This window comes from Neltuma alba, unplaced genomic scaffold, assembly GCF_004799145.2.
Source record: "Neltuma alba isolate B1F8T4 unplaced genomic scaffold, ASM479914v2 tig00001525_pilon, whole genome shotgun sequence".
Taxonomy (NCBI): domain Eukaryota; kingdom Viridiplantae; phylum Streptophyta; class Magnoliopsida; order Fabales; family Fabaceae; genus Neltuma; species Neltuma alba.
The window spans coordinates 45,648-66,336 of NW_021632496.1; the positions used below are offsets into that span (position 1 = coordinate 45,648).

Here is a 20,689-nt window from a genome sequence, read left to right on the forward strand (position 1 = left end):
GATGACTCGTAGGTGTCATGATTGCATTTGGTGACTTAGCATGCTAACTCAGCACCATCGTGATGGTCTTTAAATATTTTCTTTCTCCTTTTCCCAGAAATATTATTAAATAATACTTAATCGAGGTTACCTTCTCTGAATTCTTTCTATCAGTTCATAACTCTGTTGATCTGTCTTTGGGTTTCATTCTTTCCCTTTTATCACAGGAAATTCCTTTAATTTTTCTCAGGTCAAAAGTCCAACTCTATGTAGCTATTTTGACTTTCCCCAGAGAGGGTATAAATAGGCTTTAAATTTAATTAAAGCTAACCTTGTCAGTTTCTGGGGACGGAATTAATTTTACAATCTCTGTAAATTCCTTAACTACTGTTCCCTCGTTTTTCCTGATTATTTGAGGCCGTCTCATAGCTTAAATAATTCAATTTAAGTTACTATCTCAAATTGTCCAAAACCCTGGAATGACTTCAGGGCATTTCTGTCACTTCTAGCCTTATATCGGCTCTGGGATCCTATTCTCATTTTTTTGGAATTTTTCTAAGTCATTTAGGCTAATTTTGCTAACTCTGAGCATTGGTCGACTAGAACTTTATTATTTACAATTAGGTCCCTACTTGGCCTAGGAATATTTTCTTTGCAATTTTGTCCCTCCTTAGGCCTAACTTTCGGAACCATCTCTTGCAAGTTTATGGCATAACCTCTGGCCCTTAGTTGTTTCTGGTTCATCATTTTTTAGTCCCCAAACACTATTGTTTTAGACATTTACCCTTGGAGAATCTCTTTTTCCTTTTGAGGGATCTCCGGGACTTTCATTGCATTGGACTTAGTAATCATCTTCTCCTTATGCTATTGCTTGTATCTATGAGTCAAAATTTGGGATGAAACACCTATTGGTGGCAACGCTTTTAGGAAAACATGATCACCAACCTCAAATTCTAACGACCTACTTCTGGTATCTGCATAACTCTTATGTTTACTCTGAGCAATTAGAAGTCTTTACTAGATAACTTTAATCTGTCGGGAAGTCTAATATGCTATATCTAGACCAAAAATTCTTCTTTCACTAAGCTTTGTCCAACATAAGGGAGATCTACACTTCCTCTTATAGAGTGCTTCGTATGGCGCCATTCGAATGCTTGAATAGAAACTGTTATTATAGGCGAATTCAACTAATGGTAAGTATATATCCCAATTACTGTATAAAAAACAAGTACACAAGCACGTAGCATATGCTATAACATCTGAATTGTTCTTTTTGTCTACCTATCCATTTGTGGATGGTAGCCTGTACTGAATCTGAGAGTAGTGTCCATTTCTTTTTATAAAGACCTCCAAAACTCTGAAGTAATTCTCATGTCTTGGTCCAAAACAATACTGCCTGGGACACTAAGTAGCTTAATAATTTCCTTAACTTTATCCTCCATTTCTGTTGGACTTAGTGCATTCTTGCCAAAAATAGCTAACATTTTTGGCCTTTGCACTCTCTTACCTTACTTCCCAGGGTTATCCTTCCTTAGGCTACTCTTGTCCGAGTATACTTAACTGAACAGTGGTGATGGGAATCTAAGGCACTAATGCTGGTAGGCTTAACCCTGGTACTTTGCTGTCATAGACCCTTCCTATTCTATATTTGGTTATGTCTTTTTAGCTTACATTCTTGTCTCTCACCTCATCTTAAGGATCTGCTCGTCAATACTTAGTCTGTCTTTATATCATACGGGGTTCTTCCTGTATCTAGAGCTAGCCTGAATATCTCTTTTTCTGCTAATCGAAAGGAAATTGAACCCAGCCTAATCAATGATAAGGTTATATGAAAGGAAGTCATAGGTACTCTCTCAGTACTGGTTTACAACCGAAGAAGGTTTTCGTATCTCTAACTCATCCCTGGTCCTCATCTTCCTAAAGAGGTATTGTACTTTTACTTTTATGGCTTAGCTACTTCCTCTAGGCTCGGTCTACCGTGGTCTCGAGAGCTACTGTGCTCTACCATAAGCCTCTTTAGGATCTACTATAACCCCATAATACTATTATTAATCTGAGTTACATTAAGATCTCTGGGAGACTCTAGACCGTAGGATTAAGTAAAGTCACCTCCACTCAGTTGGTCATCTAACTGATAATTTCCCAAAACTATTCCAAGAACCAATACCATTCTTTTAGGCCTCATGTCAATTCCCTAAGCCACCTATTTGCCTCTTTAGGTGCCTAAGCCAATCTGTCTTAGGAGTTCTTTTACTCTTCCAGCCACTCTTACTGTCTCTTACTATCTTAGAATGGTACAGAGAGAGGACTTATGCAACTTTTCTATCTTTTACTTTACTTTTCTGTATGAGCATACTTTAACTTGCATAATACCTGGCATTTCAATGCAAGGAATACATGCTCTTACTGGTTGCTATGTCCGTGGCATGCCATCCAGACATCTTATTCCTACAAGAGGGAGCCTCTCTTTCTGTTCGTAGCTAATTCTGGAAGTCATAGGGAGAGGACTTATGAGGTTCTTCTTCTTTTTGTTTGCTCTAGTACTCTGCTAAGCTCAAGTACATCCAAGCCTAGCTTTGTTCTTGGCTAGTCATGCTTCTATTAGGTGAAGTCACTCTGCTTGCCTTGCCTCGGCTGCTTCCCTTTATTGCTTGGATAGGGTAGCTTGCTCTATCAAGAGCAACATCAATTTTGACTCAGAGGACCAATTCCCACTTTCTCTAGGAAGATTCCTGGCCAAGACCTTATGCCCTAAAAAAGGTGCCTCTTAGCCTAACCCCAAGTGACTAAGTATCTCTTAACATTATCAGGAATATGCCAACCTCTAAGTTAGTTTCCTGCATAGCTATCTATCTCTTTCTCTTCTTGATCCTTAAGAAATTTCACTAGGGCTCTCTATCTTGACTTCACTATCTCCAAGTTCCTATTTATCTATTTCAAGACTTGAGACAGCTACTCTATCATAGTGCCCCAGCCCTAACGAGGGTGTAAGAGTTTGTCCGGCTTAGATAGCCACTACACCTTCTTAGTGGTGTATAGACTCAACCCCTAACCATCTTGTTCAACTCCTTATCATTACTCTTCCTTTTGAAGGGGAATCTGATAACTCTAAATAGTGGCTACCTCTCTCTTTCTGACATTTACTAATCTTACTTTCTGTGACCTCTGAGAGTGGTTATGTTTCGTTGAGTTACCATCTCAACATCTGAGAGTTATTGTGTTCATTCATCATGACCAGAATCCTTGTTTGCAGTGATGAAAGTTACCATCTCCTTTAGTAATCACTTCTGTATTCATTCATCACCACCAACTCTTTTGATTCATCATGATGAAATACACTTTTCTCTTAACCTTTGCCAGTCTTACTTAGCTTTGTTCATCATAGCATTGCCTGTCTGGGCTGTCGTTATGAAACTCGACTTAACTTTCAGATTTAACTCCATTTCTCTTGGGGTAGGATCAGGGTTTTATCTTTATCGTTATGGGATGACCACCAATTCAATTCAATTGCCAATTTCATGGAAGGCATACATATCAAATCTAAACCAGCACAACAATGTTTATAACCAAACTGAGTCTTTTAATATAGGCATACAAGATAAAAGAACGACTACTGGGGAGTTGTCAATAATAATCATACCTTGGATCATTTTTGGAGACTTCTGGGCTTCTCCCCCTGTGAGGGCAAATACTGGTCCTTAGGTGCGTGGCCTTACCTTCTCTGTATTTTGCAGGCATTCTCTTGAGAAGTGTCCAGGCTTGGCGCAAGTGTAACAAACGTTCTGCTTGGCCATGCACGGTCTATTACCATGATTCTTGCCGCAGGTCAGACATTCCTTGCAATTTGGGGGCTTACCCCCTTCTTACTCTTTTGGTTGTCTCATGGCCTCTTCCTCTTCCTGCTGATATTAGAAGAGGCGCCACCCTCATCTCTCATCTCTGACTTGGGAGTAGACTTAACCATTAGATGATGGTTGAATTTGTTCTCTGTAATTTGGCAGGCTTCAACTGTCTTGTTGAAGTGCTCAAACTGCCTGGGAGTAATAATCTCCCTTAAGAATTGCTTCAATCCTCTGACCATTTTCTTAGTCATCCACATCTTATCATCTAAATAACACAGGTAACTGGAATAGTGATAGAGACAGATAAACTTAACTAGCTACTTATCAAACGACTCATTATCTTTCTATTTTAGGGTCAGGAATTCTGCCTTCCTTTCATCCATGACTGACCGTGGGAAGTACTTTTCATAAAACTGCTCCAGGAACACTTCTCATGTCACTCTCGTGTTTCGAGCATCAAGAATGAGTTTAGTGTTCTTCCACTAATGGTTAGTGTCCTTTTCTAACCTGTAGATTGCCATTTGGGCTTTCTACTCAGTTGGACAGTCTAAATGAAACATTCTACCTTTAACCCCTTAGAGCACGTATTCATAAGCATTATGGTTCAAGCAGATCATGACACAAGCCCGTGGATTTAAAATTCAACATAATTACTCGTGTTACTATTTACTGTTTAATTTCCGGATTACAGGTCCAACTTTAAAAATTCATAACTAATTCCATAAAAATCACATTGAGGTGTTCTAAAATTTTACGAAAATATATTTTAATGCTCTTTAAGAAAAAAATATCCAGTTGGACTTATCTTTACCCAATTCGTACAGTTTAATCAATAAATATTATTGTTCAATTGGTAAAATCTGGAACATCCAGATTCTGTGCCTCAACTTTAGAAATTTGTATCTCCTTATGTACACATCCAATTAAGGTGATCTACCTCTCATTTTAAAGCTTGGGATGTATACTATGAGTCTACCAAATCTCATAACTTAACTCATTCGTTTGATAGGTCAAACTGGAGCTACAAACTCATTGTTCCAGGACCTACGTTTTATCCCTTAACATCTCTTTACTTTAATTCTTTTTATTTCTTTGGCATACATAACATGGGCTTACTCTTTCCCATTCATGCTCATACACTCTCATTCATACCGTAAATATTATAATTAATTACATGGAATCATAGGCATCTATAACATAAATTACATATTAGGAGAATTACACATTAAATAATAATATCATTCATTAACATGAACAATTCTCCACTTTCTTCTCCTTGCTTCTCATGCCATTATTGCCTATTGTTGATTGACCTAAATGGTTCGTTAGGGAGGGGGTGAGATTTAGGGAAATCTCAGTAGCAAACAATACCATATTAATCATACTAGATGAATGCTAATGCACTACACGCAACTTGTTTATTCTCTTGTTAATTAGTGACATATTAGCATGCTCAAAGCTAACTTCTTGATGCATGGCCATGGAGACATATCTACTCATCATGAATAGCAATTACAGCAGCTAAAACATATCACAATAACATTCAATAATATGTACATGGCAACACATAAGCATACAACATCAAGCAATGACAATAGGTAAGTTCACTACCTTGCACCTCAAGCTTTCCTCTTACTTTGCCTTTGACTCCCTTGACTTTCCAACCATGTGGACATTCGCTTAACATCATCAAACATCCACTTGGATGTTCCAAGGTCCTAAACATAGTCATAATGATCATACAATCTATTAGGACCAAGAGATTACATAATGTCCAAAACTAGCTCTCTTGAACATCAACCCTTTCTCTTGGTTTTAGGGTTTTCTTTCTAGCTTTTCTAACATAAATCTCATCATTTATCATCCTTAAGATCTATTTCTTGTCAATTAGGACCACTTTAGATGGCCTTAGAGTCAAGAAGATCAAATCTGAAAATTTTGCTTCACGGGTACTGTTCACGCAAAAATTCCAGAATTTTTGCTCAACCTTGAAAATTCATAATTAATTCTAGAAAAATCAAAACTGAGTGGCTCCAAGTCTCACTAAAATCTCCTTAATTCTATTTAAAGAAAAAATAGTTTCAGGAACCAATTCTATGCTGAACAATACCAGAATTGTATGGAATTTGACACTCTTCCAAAGGTTAAACACTGTTTCCAGATTCCAAACCCTAACTTTGAAAAATCACCATAAATCGTACACATATCCAAATGAAGTATTCTACCCGTAAATCTTACAGAGTGTATTTTAATCATGCCAAATTTTAGAATCAGATACAAAGAGTAACTTATCTAAAATAAGCATCAAATCAGATGCTACAAACATCACATACCTTGATCTTGAAGCTTGAATCTTGTTCCTTCTTCTTGGCCTTCACCCTTACGTTTTTCTCTCTAAATTTTGGTAGAGTTTTTCCTCTACAAATGGCTGCCAAAATGCTCTTCCAAGGTGGGGTATTTATAGCCAAACTTTGCCTTGAATGGACCAAAATGCCCTTGATGGCTAATAGAAAGGGTAAGGGCAATTTTGGAACTTTAAGTTGACTTTTACATCATCATTGCTTCATTTTCTTGCATCATCCTTACCTCATTCTTCTAGAAGGTGCTAGGTGTCACACAAGTGGTGGAGGAGAAGGGAGATTAGATCCTAGCCATTGGATCAAACTTGTTCCCTAAGTTTCCTCTTGTTTTACTTGGCCCACGTTTCTCTAGTTTTCTTGATGGCCTTCTGGAGCTCAGAATATTCTTCTCTCTACTCCATAAATTCCCTTTAATTTTAGAGAATATCTATAAATTTTCTTAGGCTATAACACTTCCTTTAAGCTTTGCATAAAAATTCATTTACTAAAATACCCTTTTATGGCATAACTGGTTTTTTAATTTATTAAAGCCATTCCACTAGCCTTTGGTTGTAGAACTAATTTTATAAATTAATACAACCTTTCAACCATTTAACCTCATTTTTACATACATTTTTGAGGTCGTTTGCCATTTCAAATAATTACCTCAAACGGTATACTTTTTACCGGCCATAACCTCATAAATTCCATTTAAGCTGTCTCAGGGGTACTTTCATCTTTTATCTTCAAAGAAGAGCCTCAAAATATTATTTCCCATTTTTTGAAATTTTCTTGGAATTCTCTGTATACTCTTCCATTTTTACCCCTGTGAATCATAATTTTCTGAATTTACAGTTTAGTGCCTGGTTGGACTTAACTTCATACAATCCTCTCCTTGAGATTTCTAACTTAACCCTTGGCCTATTTCTACTATTTTTCTCTTTCTGGCCCCTTAAGACTTTATTGGAGCCTCTGGCCTTGATTATACTTGAGCCCCTGAAAACTTTTACTTTGCAGTTTAGTCCCTGAATCTGCTTTGACTTCCTTTCTCATTTTTGGGACTTCTGCTCAAAAAGGGTCTAGTAGCCTATCCAATTCAGTCTATTTCTGGTACTTCTAGGCCCAAAAGTTGGGATGTTACACTAAAACTTTGAAAATCTTTTTCAAGCGATTAATCCAGTGCTCTGCTGCTTGGACGTTAAACACTCTGTCAAAGGATGGCAGATTGTGCTTGCAAAAACGAGTCATCTACTTCTGGATGTTGTCAAGGTCTACTGCTGGCATTACCAGTCTAGGCAGTTGTTCTGATGCCTAAGCTACGGAAATTTCTTCTTTTGGCTGCCTCCTATCGAGGTTAGCCATTGCCATTGCTACTACTGCAACTATTGCGGTGTCCCTCTCTTGTTCCTAGTGAGCGTGTGTTGCCCTCATATCCTTGATGGTCTTTTGCTGTTGCTCAAGACGATCCAGAATTAACTGTAGTGGATTAGGAGGGACCCTTGCATCCTAAACTAGGGGTCTCTTTGGCGAAGGGTTTCATCGAGTTCTAACCATCATTTTTAACTAAACAGATAGCATAGCAAAGGAACAAGAAGTAAACATCATGCTTAGATTTCATTTAACAAAATATTTAGCATACAAACACTTAGGCATAAACCAAAGTAGCAAGTTCTAAACATATATATATGAAAGCAAACAATATAATAACCAAGTATTGCCAGCCTAACCTACTACGGTTAGCTGTAACAAAACAAGCCCTACATTAGTATTTCAAGGATCCGACCATCTAAAAATAGTAAATTTTAACAAATTTTCAAGGCGCTAGATGTAATCCTCAACACCAAATCCCATTATCTGATCCATGCGACAGAACTCATATACCCGGTCCTCGGTGTTTAGATAAGGGTTACCTGGTCCATAAGTCTGATATAACACATTTACTCCCTGAAAGTAATCTAGGTAAATGCTCGGATCTTACTAATCCTCATCTTTCTTGATATGACAACCCAAGAATTCCAACTTCTCTCTCAGCTGATCCTGACCACGGATCTTAGGCTCCGTCAAAATAGGGATAGGTATTATAGGTGTCAGGGGTACCACTGGCCTGGTACTAGGTCTAAGGATGTCGCTTGGGTAACACTTGGGGTAACAAGCTGTCTGCGAGACTAAATGTAAAGACTAAGATCTATTGGTTCCTGATATAAATCAGTTACAGGATCCACTAGGTCACCGGGTCCAAGAAGGTTCATCAAATCCTCAGTAGTAACCCCTAAGAGGTTAGCCCAATGCTCTGGATAATTATTGGACCCATTTATTGAGTATCCTGGGCTAGTAGTCCCCATAGTCCATCCCATCAAATCCTCTTTTCTGAGATCAATTATGTTAACATCCCAATCATTGACCAACTTCTTAGATCTAGCATCCTAATCCATTGTGTTTTCCATCTCAATTCCTGCAAAGGTTTGTCAGTTCCTCCTTAACCAACCCTGATATCTAACGCATAAACTTAAGTAGAGCGTTCTATCTTATGCCAAAACTTCTTTGATACCAAAAATATTACACCTTACTATCGGATTGACTTAAGGTTCAAACAAAACCCTTTTAGACCATATTAGATGGTCTTGGGCTAAAAATTTTCACAAAAACACTGATTTTGGCATTTTTACTGTTTATTTGGTAAAAATTTAGTTTTCTTGTCTAATTCAAAAAACCATAACTGAATCTATACAAATCAAAATGGTGTGGTTCCAAATTCTATGAAAATATCTTTGAATTTCCTTTCAAGAAAAAATAAACTTGTGAACCAATTCCATTTGAGAAAGTGCTAGGTTTTTATGGAAGTCACCACTATCCTTTTGGTAAAAATACTTTTTCAAAAATTCTGAATCTTAACTTTGAAAAATCATTATAAATCGTGCAGTTGGCCATTTTTAATGTGCTATATATCAAATTGAATCTTAGGACATGATTCATACCAAATTTTGTGATTTAATACGTTCAGGAACCTAGTCAAAACATCACTCCCAAGTTGGCGGTGTAGTTAGGGTTACAACACTAAACAATAGAATAATTACATAACAAAAAGCCAATGAAATTTTTATGGTTTGGCACCATAATTAACCTTGAATATGTAGCTTGCCCTTTGATGATTTAGCTTGTGACAACCGCCATTTCAAAACCATTTAAAATTAAATCCAACAATTTATTTGAATGATTAACCATGATAGAAAAGAAGAAACCTTAAAATTTTAAAATCACTATCATGATTAAAAGAAATAAACTTATAATAATTAATAAGAGTAACATCGATCGTTATCTTGGGCCTTAGACTTCCAAAGTCCAGAAATATCATTCAACCATTAGCCCAAACCAAACTTATATTTTCAACCATACGAACTGATAAATCAGTTTAATATAAACTATAGAGCTCATTAGTCAAAAGTCAACACTTTCAAAGGAGCGTTACATGCAGAGTCTAAAATGCCTCGGGCCTCCTCACGCCCTATCATACCAGATAGTAGTAATTAAAAGTATTATTTTACATCATGATAGTAGATGAGCCCTATGTGGCAACATATAACAAGTCAGCACATAGAACAAAAGCAGGGAGGCTATACAAGCTATAACAGCACACTATGCCTCCGGAGCCTTCCCTGATGGGCCACCACCTGAACTATCGCCTGAAAATGTTAAACCACGGGGTGAGACAAATGCCTCAGTAACCAGCTTTCCAACTCATCATACATACTAACACGTGCTCGTGAGGTGTCAAGTGGGACAGTTATTAATTCTCGAGAACTATAGATATATAATTTCAATCATCCAAACCCTCACTATGGGGGCCAACACACAAGCCACATAAGTCTATCCCTCACTCTGGGGGATCAATCAAACATATGGGCCTATCTCTCACTCTGGGGGACGAATAAGAAGCCACAAAGGCCTATCCCTCACTATGGGGGACAAAAGAAGAAGCCAACCAATGTGCACCAATGGCGGCCTTACCACGTGGTAGGATAAGACTCAATCCAAAATCCAAATAACAACCAATCATTCACAATATAATAAAAATGTCTCAATCTTTTCTCAGTATAATCCATAAGATATAAATCATATATCTTTTCCAAATTTCTCAATCACCATTCCAAAAATCCCACAAGACAATTTTCATAGCTCAAAAGATATAACATATCTACTCAAGTTCCAAATATCAAATATTATTCTAAAAATAGCAAAATACTCACAAACAACATATTAGCACATATAACAAGTGGAAAGTGGTTACCTCTCGCCAAAGCAATACTTAGGATTACCACAAGGTTAATCCTTTGCTCAACCAATAATTAATCTACACAATTAATATAACCACATATTAATATAAATTAATTTATTAAACTTCTCTATATTATTTAAATTTCTAACAACCCCAAATTATTTATTTACCACCTCTAAATTATTTATCTTAATAAAAAGGATTTTCAACAATTTCCAAATATAAAATTATTATGTTATAAATTCTAAAAACTCTCTTTTTCAGTTTAAAACTCAAAATCAAACTCTCAAAAATTTAATAATACTTCAAATATTTATAACTAAATAATCTAATTAAAACTTTAATGGTACAACTAACATATATATATATATATATATTTTTTCCATAAATAATAGACTTTTTAGCTACAATAATTATTTTAAAACCTCCAGTCACCCAATAAATAAAACTAAACCGATTAAAATCTTAATAATATATCAAACAATCCAAATAAATTATTTAACTTAAATTTAATCGGTAAAAATATGGTATATCTCATACATAACAGATTTTCCACTAAATAAATTAATTTAAATACTAAAACTAGCAAATAGAGAAATCTAAACCAATTAAAATTAACAACTTATTTACTTCTAAATTCTATAGTCATCTTTTGTCAAAACTCAATACTTATATCATATATAAGTCTCAAAATTTTCTCTAATCACTAAGGTAATACTACTATTATGAAGCATAAAATATATATATGAAATATTTATGAAGAAAGTTTGATGAAAAGAGATAATTTCATGTACCTAAAATATCTTCAAAGCTTGCTCTCTGCTTCACCGGTATGCTCCTCTCTCTCACACACTTCAGCTCTCTCTTCCTCTCTTTTCTTCTTCTCTTTCTCTCTTTCTTCTTGCGCTTGCCGGAGGGAAAAATGGATTGTGGGGGGTATTTAACACCCCCACATAATTATTGGGGGAGGGGGTTTTTTTAAAACCCAACCCCCACGTTTTCCACCCTCCCCCCAATTTTCCACACCCCCTCCAACTTTCCACCGAAATATCGGTGGAAAGTTGGACTTTTATTTTTTTTAAATATTAAAATATTATTATATTATATTATATTATATTATTTTTCAATTATTTTTTTTTTGAAATTTTTTTTATTAGGATATTACAATTCTCCCCACCTAATAAGAATTTTGTCCTCAAAATTCAAACAACCACACACAAGAAATAAAGACAAAAGCAACTCAAAGTGCTTACTAAGAAAACAGGTAAGGGTACTCATAATGCATCCGTTCCTCTGTCTCCCAAGTAGCATCACCAGGACTCATGCCCTTCCAAAAGACTTTAACAAGATGGATAGTTTTGTTCCTTAATTGTTTATCCTTAACGTCCAAAATCCGCTCTGGTTCTGTTGGATAGGTCAAATTATCTCGCAATTCCACCTCTTCAGGCTCAATAACATGAGACGGATCGGGATGATACTTTTTCAACTGTGACACGTGGAACACGTCGTGTAAACTGGAAAGATGTGGCAGCAGCGCAATTCGATATGCAACAGGTCCAATCCGCTCCAAAATCTCATAAGGACCCATAAATCGGGGTGTAAGCTTCTTGGCTTTAATGGATCTACCAACACCAGTGACAGGTGAAACCTTTAGAAATACATGATCACCCATTTCAAATTCTAAAGGTCTCCTTCGACAATCCGCATAACTCTTCTGTTGACTTTGGGCCATCAACAACTTCTGCTTGATCAGCTCAATCTTTCTGGTTGTGATGTCCACTAAATCTGGGCCAATAATTGTTCTTTCACTTAATTCAGTCCAACAAAGTGGAGATCTACACTTCCTCCAGTGCAAAGCCTCATATGGTGCCATCTGAATACTAGCGTGATAGCTGTTGTTATAGGCAAACTCAGCTAATGACAAGTGAGTGTCCCAACTACCCTTTAGCTCTATAGCGCAGGCCCTCAACATGTCCTCGAGAGTCTGAATCGTCCTCTCAGTTTGTCCATCAGTCTGAGGATGATAAGCAGTACTAAACTTGAGCTTAGTGCCCATGGCTTCATGTAATGACTGCCAGAAGTTCGATGTAAACCTTGGGTCCCTATCTGAAATGATAGACTCTGGCACTCCATGAAGTCGAACAATCTCATCTATATACAGCTTTGTCAATCGTTCTAAAGAGTAAGTACTCTTGATAGGCAGGAAGTGCGCTGACTTAGTCAATCTATCTACAATTACCCATATCGCATCATAGCCAGCCGAGGTTCTTGGCATACCAGTAATGAAATCCATGGAAATACTGTCCCATTTCCATTGGGGAATATCAAGATTCTTTAATAGTCTTGGAGGTCTCTGATGTTCTATCTTGACCTTTTGACATGTCAAACACTTCATTACAAAATTTGTGACATCCCTCTTCATTTTTGGCCACCAGTAGTTCTCTTTCAAGTCTTGGTACATCTTGGTTATCCCTGGGTGTATTGTGTAATTACTTCGATGCGCCTCTTCTAGAATAGTCCTTTTGATTTCCTCATTATTAGGGACACAAATCCTCTTCTTGTACCTCAGGATTCCTTCTTCACCAATTTCATAATCAGGCATACCATGGGTCTCCACTTCGTCTCGGATGCTTAGTAACCGGTCATCCTCCATCTGTGCAGCCTTCAAGTCTCGAAAGAACTCATAATCACCCAAAATTGATTGTAGAGTGGCTGGAGCCTCATGCACTACTTGGAGATCTCTCAATCTCTCTAAGCAGTAGTGTTCCTCCAAACTCATGTGAAACACATGCACCGTTTTCCTACTCAAAGCGTCTGCAACCACATTGGCTTTACCCGGATGATACTTAAGCTCAAAGTCATAGTCCTTGATGAATTCCATCCACCAGCGTTGTCTATTATTCAATTCCTTCTGATCTATTAAATACTTTAGGCTCTTGTGATCGCTGAAGACTTCAAACTGTGATCCATATAAGTAGTGCCTCCAGATCTTCAATGCAAAAACCACCGCCGCTAATTCCAGGTCATGTGTAGGATAATTTTCCTCATGTGGCCTTAATTGCCTAGATGCATAGGCAACCACCTTTCCTTCCTGCATCAGGACACACCCTAAACCCTTAAGTGAAGCATCAGTGTAAAGGGTGTACGATTTACTAGGATCTGGAATAGTCAACACTGGAGCCGTGGTCAACTTAGCCTTTAGTTCTTGGAAAGCCGCCTCACACTTTTCACTCCAGATAAATGGTTGGTCTTTCTTGGTCAACTTAGTTAGAGGCATGGCGATCTGAGAAAATCCCTTGATGAATCTTCGGTAATACCCAGCTAAGCCCACAAAACTTCGTACCTCCGTCACAGATTTTGGTGTCTCCCATTTCAATACAGCATCGACCTTGCTAGGATCAACAACTACTCCATTTGCAGATACTACATGGCCTAAGAACTTCACTTCTCTAAGCCAGAACTCGCACTTGCTTAACTTAGCATATAACTGATGATCCCTCAATATTCGCAATGCAATGTAAAGATGCTCTCGGTGTTCTTCCTCATTCTTAGAGTATATCAGGATATCATCTATAAACACCACAATAAACTTGTCCAAGTACGGCCTAAAGATCCGGTTCATATAGTCCATAAACACCGCTGGAGCATTCGTCAAACCAAAAGGCATTACTAGGAACTCGTAATGTCCGTATCTGGTACGAAAGGCCGTCTTTGGGATGTCCTCTGCTCTAACTCTTAATTGATGATATCCCGACCTTAAGTCAATCTTGGAAAACACCGCTGACCCCATTAATTGATCTAGCAAGTCATCAATCCTAGGCAAAGGATATTTGTTCTTGATAGTCACTTTGTTCAACTGCCTGTAATCTATACACAATCTCAAGCTCCCATCCTTCTTCCTCACAAACAGTACTGGTGATCCCCACGGTGAGACACTTGGTCTAATAAATCCTTTTTCAAGTAACTCTTCGATTTGCTTTTTTAGCTCTGCCAATTCAGAAGGTGACATTCTGTACGGTGCTTTAGAAATTGGAGCTGTCCTTGGTACTAGCTCAATGGAGAATTCAACTTCCTTTTCAGGAGGTAAACCGGATATTTCCTCAGGAAATACCTCAGGAAACTCCTTTACTACCTCGATTTGGTCTATACCAACTTCTTTATCCGTACTAACAGAAAAGAAAACAGCATACGCTTGACAACCCTTCTGAATACACTTAGTTGCTTGAGTAGCAGACAACCACAAACAACCATTAATAGCCTCAACTATCGTAGCGCACAAAGGAAGAGTTACTATCTTCCTTTTGCAATCCAGAATGGCATTATTTGCCGATAGCCAATCCATACCAATAATCACGTCAATACCCTTGAAGGGTAGACAAATCAAATCAATCACAGACTCACGATTCTCAAATTTAAGCACAAGACTTAAACACGCTTGTGTGGTTAACACAGTGGCTCCCGCTGGAGTTGACACTTTCAACATGTAAGACAAATCATGCATTGGAAATTTAAACTTTTGAGCACATTCTGCAGCAATAAAAGAATGAGTGGCACCAGAATCAAACAACACAGGTATATCATGTCCTTGAAGAGAGACAGTACCTCTAATCAGATTAGGAGACATGCCAGCTTCCTCTCTAGTCAAAGCAAAAACTCTCCCTGGCACCGTGGATCTGAAACTAGGAGTTTACTGCTGCATCTCTGGACAATTGCGAGCTATATGTCCGAACTTATGGCATCGATAGCATTCCCAACACTGTCCTGGGTGATTTCTCCCACATCTCATGCAAGGACCACTAACACTTGGGGTGGATCTGGTAGGCTCATGGTAGACACTCCGATCTCCCCCTATACGGCTCCCCTGAGCCCGTCTCCTTTGCATAAAGCCTCCACGGGCTGAATTCTTCTGATTCTAGCTCTTGCCTTTGCTTGAGTTACCTAAGCTCCCATAACTGTAGTTATTCTTTTTATTGATTCCTCCCATTGGCCTCATAAAACCGGAGAATCTGCCCTGGATATCCCGACGTCGGCTCTCCTCTACCTCTCGGATTCTGCGAGCTGTCATCCTGAGTTTCGTGCAAGCATCCTCGAAACTCTTAAACTCATATAAGGCCATTTGCTGCTTCAACTCTGGCCTCGCCCGTTCTATCAATTGTCGGGCCATCCATTCTGGATCATTATTCTGCTGTAAGTATGTAACATGCTTGGAGAGGTCAATATACTTGGCAATAAACTCATCCTCATGCATGTTCTCCTGTCGAAGAGCATAAAAAGCTGTTTCTTTTTCTTGTCTCATGGCTGGGGGAAAGTAGTGATCAAAGAACATTTGTTTGAATTCGTTCCAAGTAATCCCCGAGTCATCTATGCTGCTTACACTCCTCCACTACCTCTTAGCTCGGTCCCTCAGTAAAACTACTGCTGCTTGTACCTTTTGGTAGGTATTACAGCCACAAGCTTTAAATATTGTCTCCATGTCATCTATCCAAGCCTCAGCTTTGTCAGGATCCATGCCCCCATCAAACGTCTTTGGGTGATGCCGCTCTATGTCCTTCTATACGCTTTTAAGGTTCACCGCTTCTTCTTTTCCTGGTCGCCTTTGTGAACTACTCTCTTCTCTAGTTCTTTCAATAGAACCCCTGTGGGTGACAGAATTTCTCCCTTCAAACTCTTCCACAGCTTTCTTGACTCTCAAATCTTCCTCTATCTTTCTTACTCTTTCATCTACCACCGTAACTACCACTTCCCTTAACTGTTGCAGTAAAGTCTCTTGGTTAAACTGCAGAGGATTCGGTGGTTGATTAGGTGGGTTTGTGGATTCATCCCCACCTTGATCAGTTTGTCAGGATCGTGTCCGTACCATCCTCCCCACCTAAGGATGGAACCCACCAAAAGAAACACAAAGTAAGGACAAACACAGACATAAAGTAACAGGGAAGGTTATGTGAGATTATTATATATTGCCACTAAATGCAATGTAATGCAACTCAGTTCGCAGAATCTTTAGCTCTAATACCAAATTGTGACAACCGCCCTTTCAAAACCATTTAAGATTAAATCCAACAATTTATTTGAATGATTAACCATGATAGAAAAGAAGAAACCTTAAAATTTTAAAATCACTATCATGGTTAAAAGAAATAAACTTATAATAATAAGAGTAACATCGATCGTTATCTTGGGCCTTAGACTTCCAAAGTCCAGAAATATCATTCAACCATTAGCCCAAACCAAACTTATATTTTCAACCATACGAACTGATAAATCAGTTTAATATAAACTATAGAGCTCATTAGTCAAAAGTCAACACTTTCAAAGGAGCGTTACATGCAGAGTCTAAAATGCCTCGGGCCTCCTCACGCCCTATCATACCAGATAGTAGTAATTAAAAGTATTATTTTACATCATGATAGTAGATGAGCCCTATGTGGCAATATATAACAAGTCAGCACATAGAACAAAAGCAGGGAGGCTATACAAGCTATAACAGCACACTATGCCTCCGGAGCCTTCCCTGATGGGCCACCACCTGAACTATCGCCTGAAAATGTTAAACCACGGGGTGAGACAAATGCCTCAGTAACCAGCTTTCCAACTCATCATACATACTAACACGTGCTCGTGAGGTGTCAAGTGGGACAGTTATTAATTCTCGAGAACTATAGATATATAATTTCAATCATCCAAACCCTCACTATGGGGGCCAACACACAAGCCACATAAGTCTATCCCTCACTCTGGGGGATCAATCAAACATATGGGCCTATCTCTCACTCTGTGGGACGAATAAGAAGCCACAAAGGCCTATCCCTCACTATGGGGGACGAAAGAAGAAACCAACCAATGTGCACCAATGGCGGCCTTACCACGTGGTAGGATAGGACTCAATCCAAAATCCAAATAACAACCAATCATTCACAATATAATAAAAATGTCTCAATCTTTTCTCAGTATAATCCATAAGATATAAATCATATATCTTTTCCAAATTTCTCAATCACCATTCCAAAAATCCCACAAGACAATTTTCATAGCTCAAAAGATATAACATATCTACTCAAGTTCCAAATATCAAATATTATTCTAAAAATAGCAAAATACTCACAAACAACATATTAGCACATATAACAAGTGGAAAGTGGTTACCTCTCGCCAAAGCAATACTTAGGATTACCACAAGGTCAATCCTTTACTCAACCAATAATTAATCTACACAATTAATATAACCACATATTAATATAAATTAATTTATTAAACTTCTCTATATTATTTAAATTTCTAACAACCCCAAATTGTTTATTTACCACCTCCAAATTATTTATCTTAATAAAAAGGATTTTCAACAATTTCCAAATATAAAATTATTATGTTATAAATTCTAAAAACTCTCTTTTTCAGTTTAAAACTCAAAATCAAACTCTCAAAAATTTAATAATACTTCAAATATTTATAACTAAATAATCTAATTAAAACTTTAATGGTACAACTAACATATATATATATATATATATATTTTTCCATAAATAATAGACTTTTTTAGCTACAATAATTATTTTAAAACCTCCAGTCACCCAATAAATAAAACTAAACCGATTAAAATCTTAATAATATATCAAACAATCCAAATAAATTATTTAACTTAAATTTAATCGGTAAAAATATGGTATATCTCATACATAACAGATTTTCCACTAAATAAATTAATTTAAATACTAAAACTAGCAAATAGAGAAATCTAAACCAATTAAAATTAACAACTCATTTACTTCTAAATTTCTATAGTCATCTTTTGTCAAAACTCAATACTTATATCATATATAAGTCTCAAAATTTTCTCTAATCACTAGAGTAATACTACTATTATGAAGCATAAAATATATATATATGAAATATTTATGAAGAAAGTTTGATGAAAAGAGATAATTTCATGTACCTAAAATATCTTCAAAGCTTGCCCTCTGCTTCACCGGTATGCTCCTCTCTCTCACACACTTCAGCTCTCTCTTCCTCTCTTTTCTTCTTCTCTTTCTCTCTTTCTTCTTGCGCTTGCCGGAGGGAAAAATGGATTGTGGGGGGTATTTAACACCCCCACACAATTATTGGGGGAGGGGGTTTTTTTCAAACCCAACCCCCACGTTTTCCACCCTCCCCCCAATTTTTCCACACCCCCTCCAACTTTCCACCGAAATATCGGTGGAAAGTTGGACTTTTATTTTTTTTAATAAATATTAAAATATTATTATATTATATTATATTATATTATATTATTTTTCAATTATTTTTTTTTTTGAAAATTTTTTTTATTAGGATATTACATAGCTCCTAAAAGGTTAGATTTTATTTGGAAGGAATGAGATTTCAATGAAATCCTAATAGCAAATTAACCAACTATATCATCAATAAGCATCATTATTTTGCATAACCATATTAGCTATTATTGGTGAACTAGCATTCTCATAATTTGGAAATCTCAATCATGCAAAGGCCAAAGCAATAAAGTTCAAAGATCATCCGTATCACAATTAGCAAAGCTCATCCACATAATAGCAATTAATCATACAATAATCAACAATGCAAAGTTAATGTTAGTAGTTAGGTTATACTTTACTACCATGCTCCAAAGACGTGGGTTTTCTTTGTGTTTCTTCTTTCCCCTTCACAAATATCAAACCCTAACATAATAAACCACAAAAAAGGCAGTAAGATCATCAACAATTCCATATAAAAATTAATCACATAACTCAAGAAATTCTTAAACCCTGTTAAAGCTTCCATCTTTGTTCTTGAATTTTTAGAGTTTGTTTCTTTAACCCTAAAAATTTTCTCTTGACTCATTCCTTCATGGTTTTTCATGTAGATTTCAAATATGTACTTAGATTTAAGAAAACAAAACCCCTCCTTCCAGATTCTGTCATATCCAGTAATATGGCATTTAGGAATAGGGATATTCCTAAATAATTAAGGGTCAAAAATGACAAGGAGAAATAGAAGAATTTTGGTGGAAAATAATTATTATAATTTTCCATGCCAATTATGAAAAGTTAGACTAATTAAGGAAAATTAGTCAAGAATAATTATAGAAAAATATTTTCAAGTCTCAGAAAATTAAGGAAAAATAAGGACAATATTCCTTGAGAATTATATGGGATTATAAAATTGGTTTTATCACCAAATTGCCCTTAGAGAAATTACAAAGGAATTTAAGGGCGATTTAAGTTAGTTTAAGGTCCTTTATTTGGAAAATTCCAAATAAATATTTTTAAGGAGAATAAAATCCCAAGAAAATTCCTATGATATCTCAAGGAATTATAAGAGATTATGAAATTAAAAGAAGACCCTCAAGTATCCAAGACTTTTTCCAATTCCTCTGAAAAGTGGAAAAATCACTAAAGAGAAGGAAATTAGTTTTCCTTTTTATTTAAGTATTGGGAAATTAAATTTGAGACAAAGAGGGCAATTTGGGAAGATAAAAATGAGGAGAATAATTTATGGATCTGATAGAAAATAATTACAGAGGCTAGAGCACTGTAATTATAGAAAAGAAGTTAAACCCGGAGTAAAAGTGCACCGATAAAATAAGAAGTAGAGTCTTGCACTTTACTTGGCCCACAAGTTGCCACTTGTCAAGCCTTTAATGGATGGAAATTAAAGCTTTCCAAGTGTCAAGCTACCAATGGAGAGGATCTTGACTTTGGAATTTAATTACATTGTGATTTAAGTTAATTAAGAGAGAGGATTAAGACTAAGTAGGCTTTTGACACATGGCATAACATTAATGATGGTTGGTGGGATATTTTGTGTGCATTGAATGAGCTCATCCTCCCCCCTAAATCTGATCAATGTTTTGGCCAAGCAAGAAGAAAAGGGAAAAGAGAGAGTTCAAGGGAGAACCAAGGAGAAAGGCATCAACTTTAAGCATACAAGTGAGATCCAAGGTAAGTTTGTGGTTTTAAGTTGTTCTTTACCTTGTTTGCTTGAGTTGAATAGTTGAAATTTCTGGTTCTCTTCCTCTTTGAGTGCTGGCCGAAATGCTTCTTATGTAGGGGAGGGAGTTTAGTTGTTAGATCTTGCTAGAACACTTCAAAGTATGGTAGATCCTAGTGGTTATAAGAGTTTGTAAGTTGATTTTGAAGTGTTTTCTTTGCTATGTTGCTTGAGTTCCATTTCGGCTAAACCAAGATCTGAACCCTAGGATTTGTTTTTTAAAGTTTTGAGGCTTCTATTGTGCTCAAAATAGAAAATAGTGTAGGGTAAACCTA

The 20,689-nt window shown here is 36.8% G+C and overlaps 1 protein-coding gene across 1 annotated transcript; it reads right to left on the minus strand.

Moving 5' to 3' along the window:
* Positions 1-11,685: 11,685 nt before the first annotated feature.
* LOC114758409 (uncharacterized) lies at positions 11,686-15,681 on the minus strand. The gene is made up of 6 exons (XM_028947449.1): positions 15,475-15,681; positions 14,399-14,796; positions 13,516-13,882; positions 12,998-13,392; positions 12,304-12,733; positions 11,686-12,081 (listed from the first exon to the last, which is right to left on the minus strand). The coding sequence occupies exons 1-6, from the start codon at positions 15,679-15,681 to the stop codon at positions 11,686-11,688; spliced, it is 2,193 nt and encodes a 730-aa protein (XP_028803282.1).
* Positions 15,682-20,689: the final 5,008 nt, after the last annotated feature.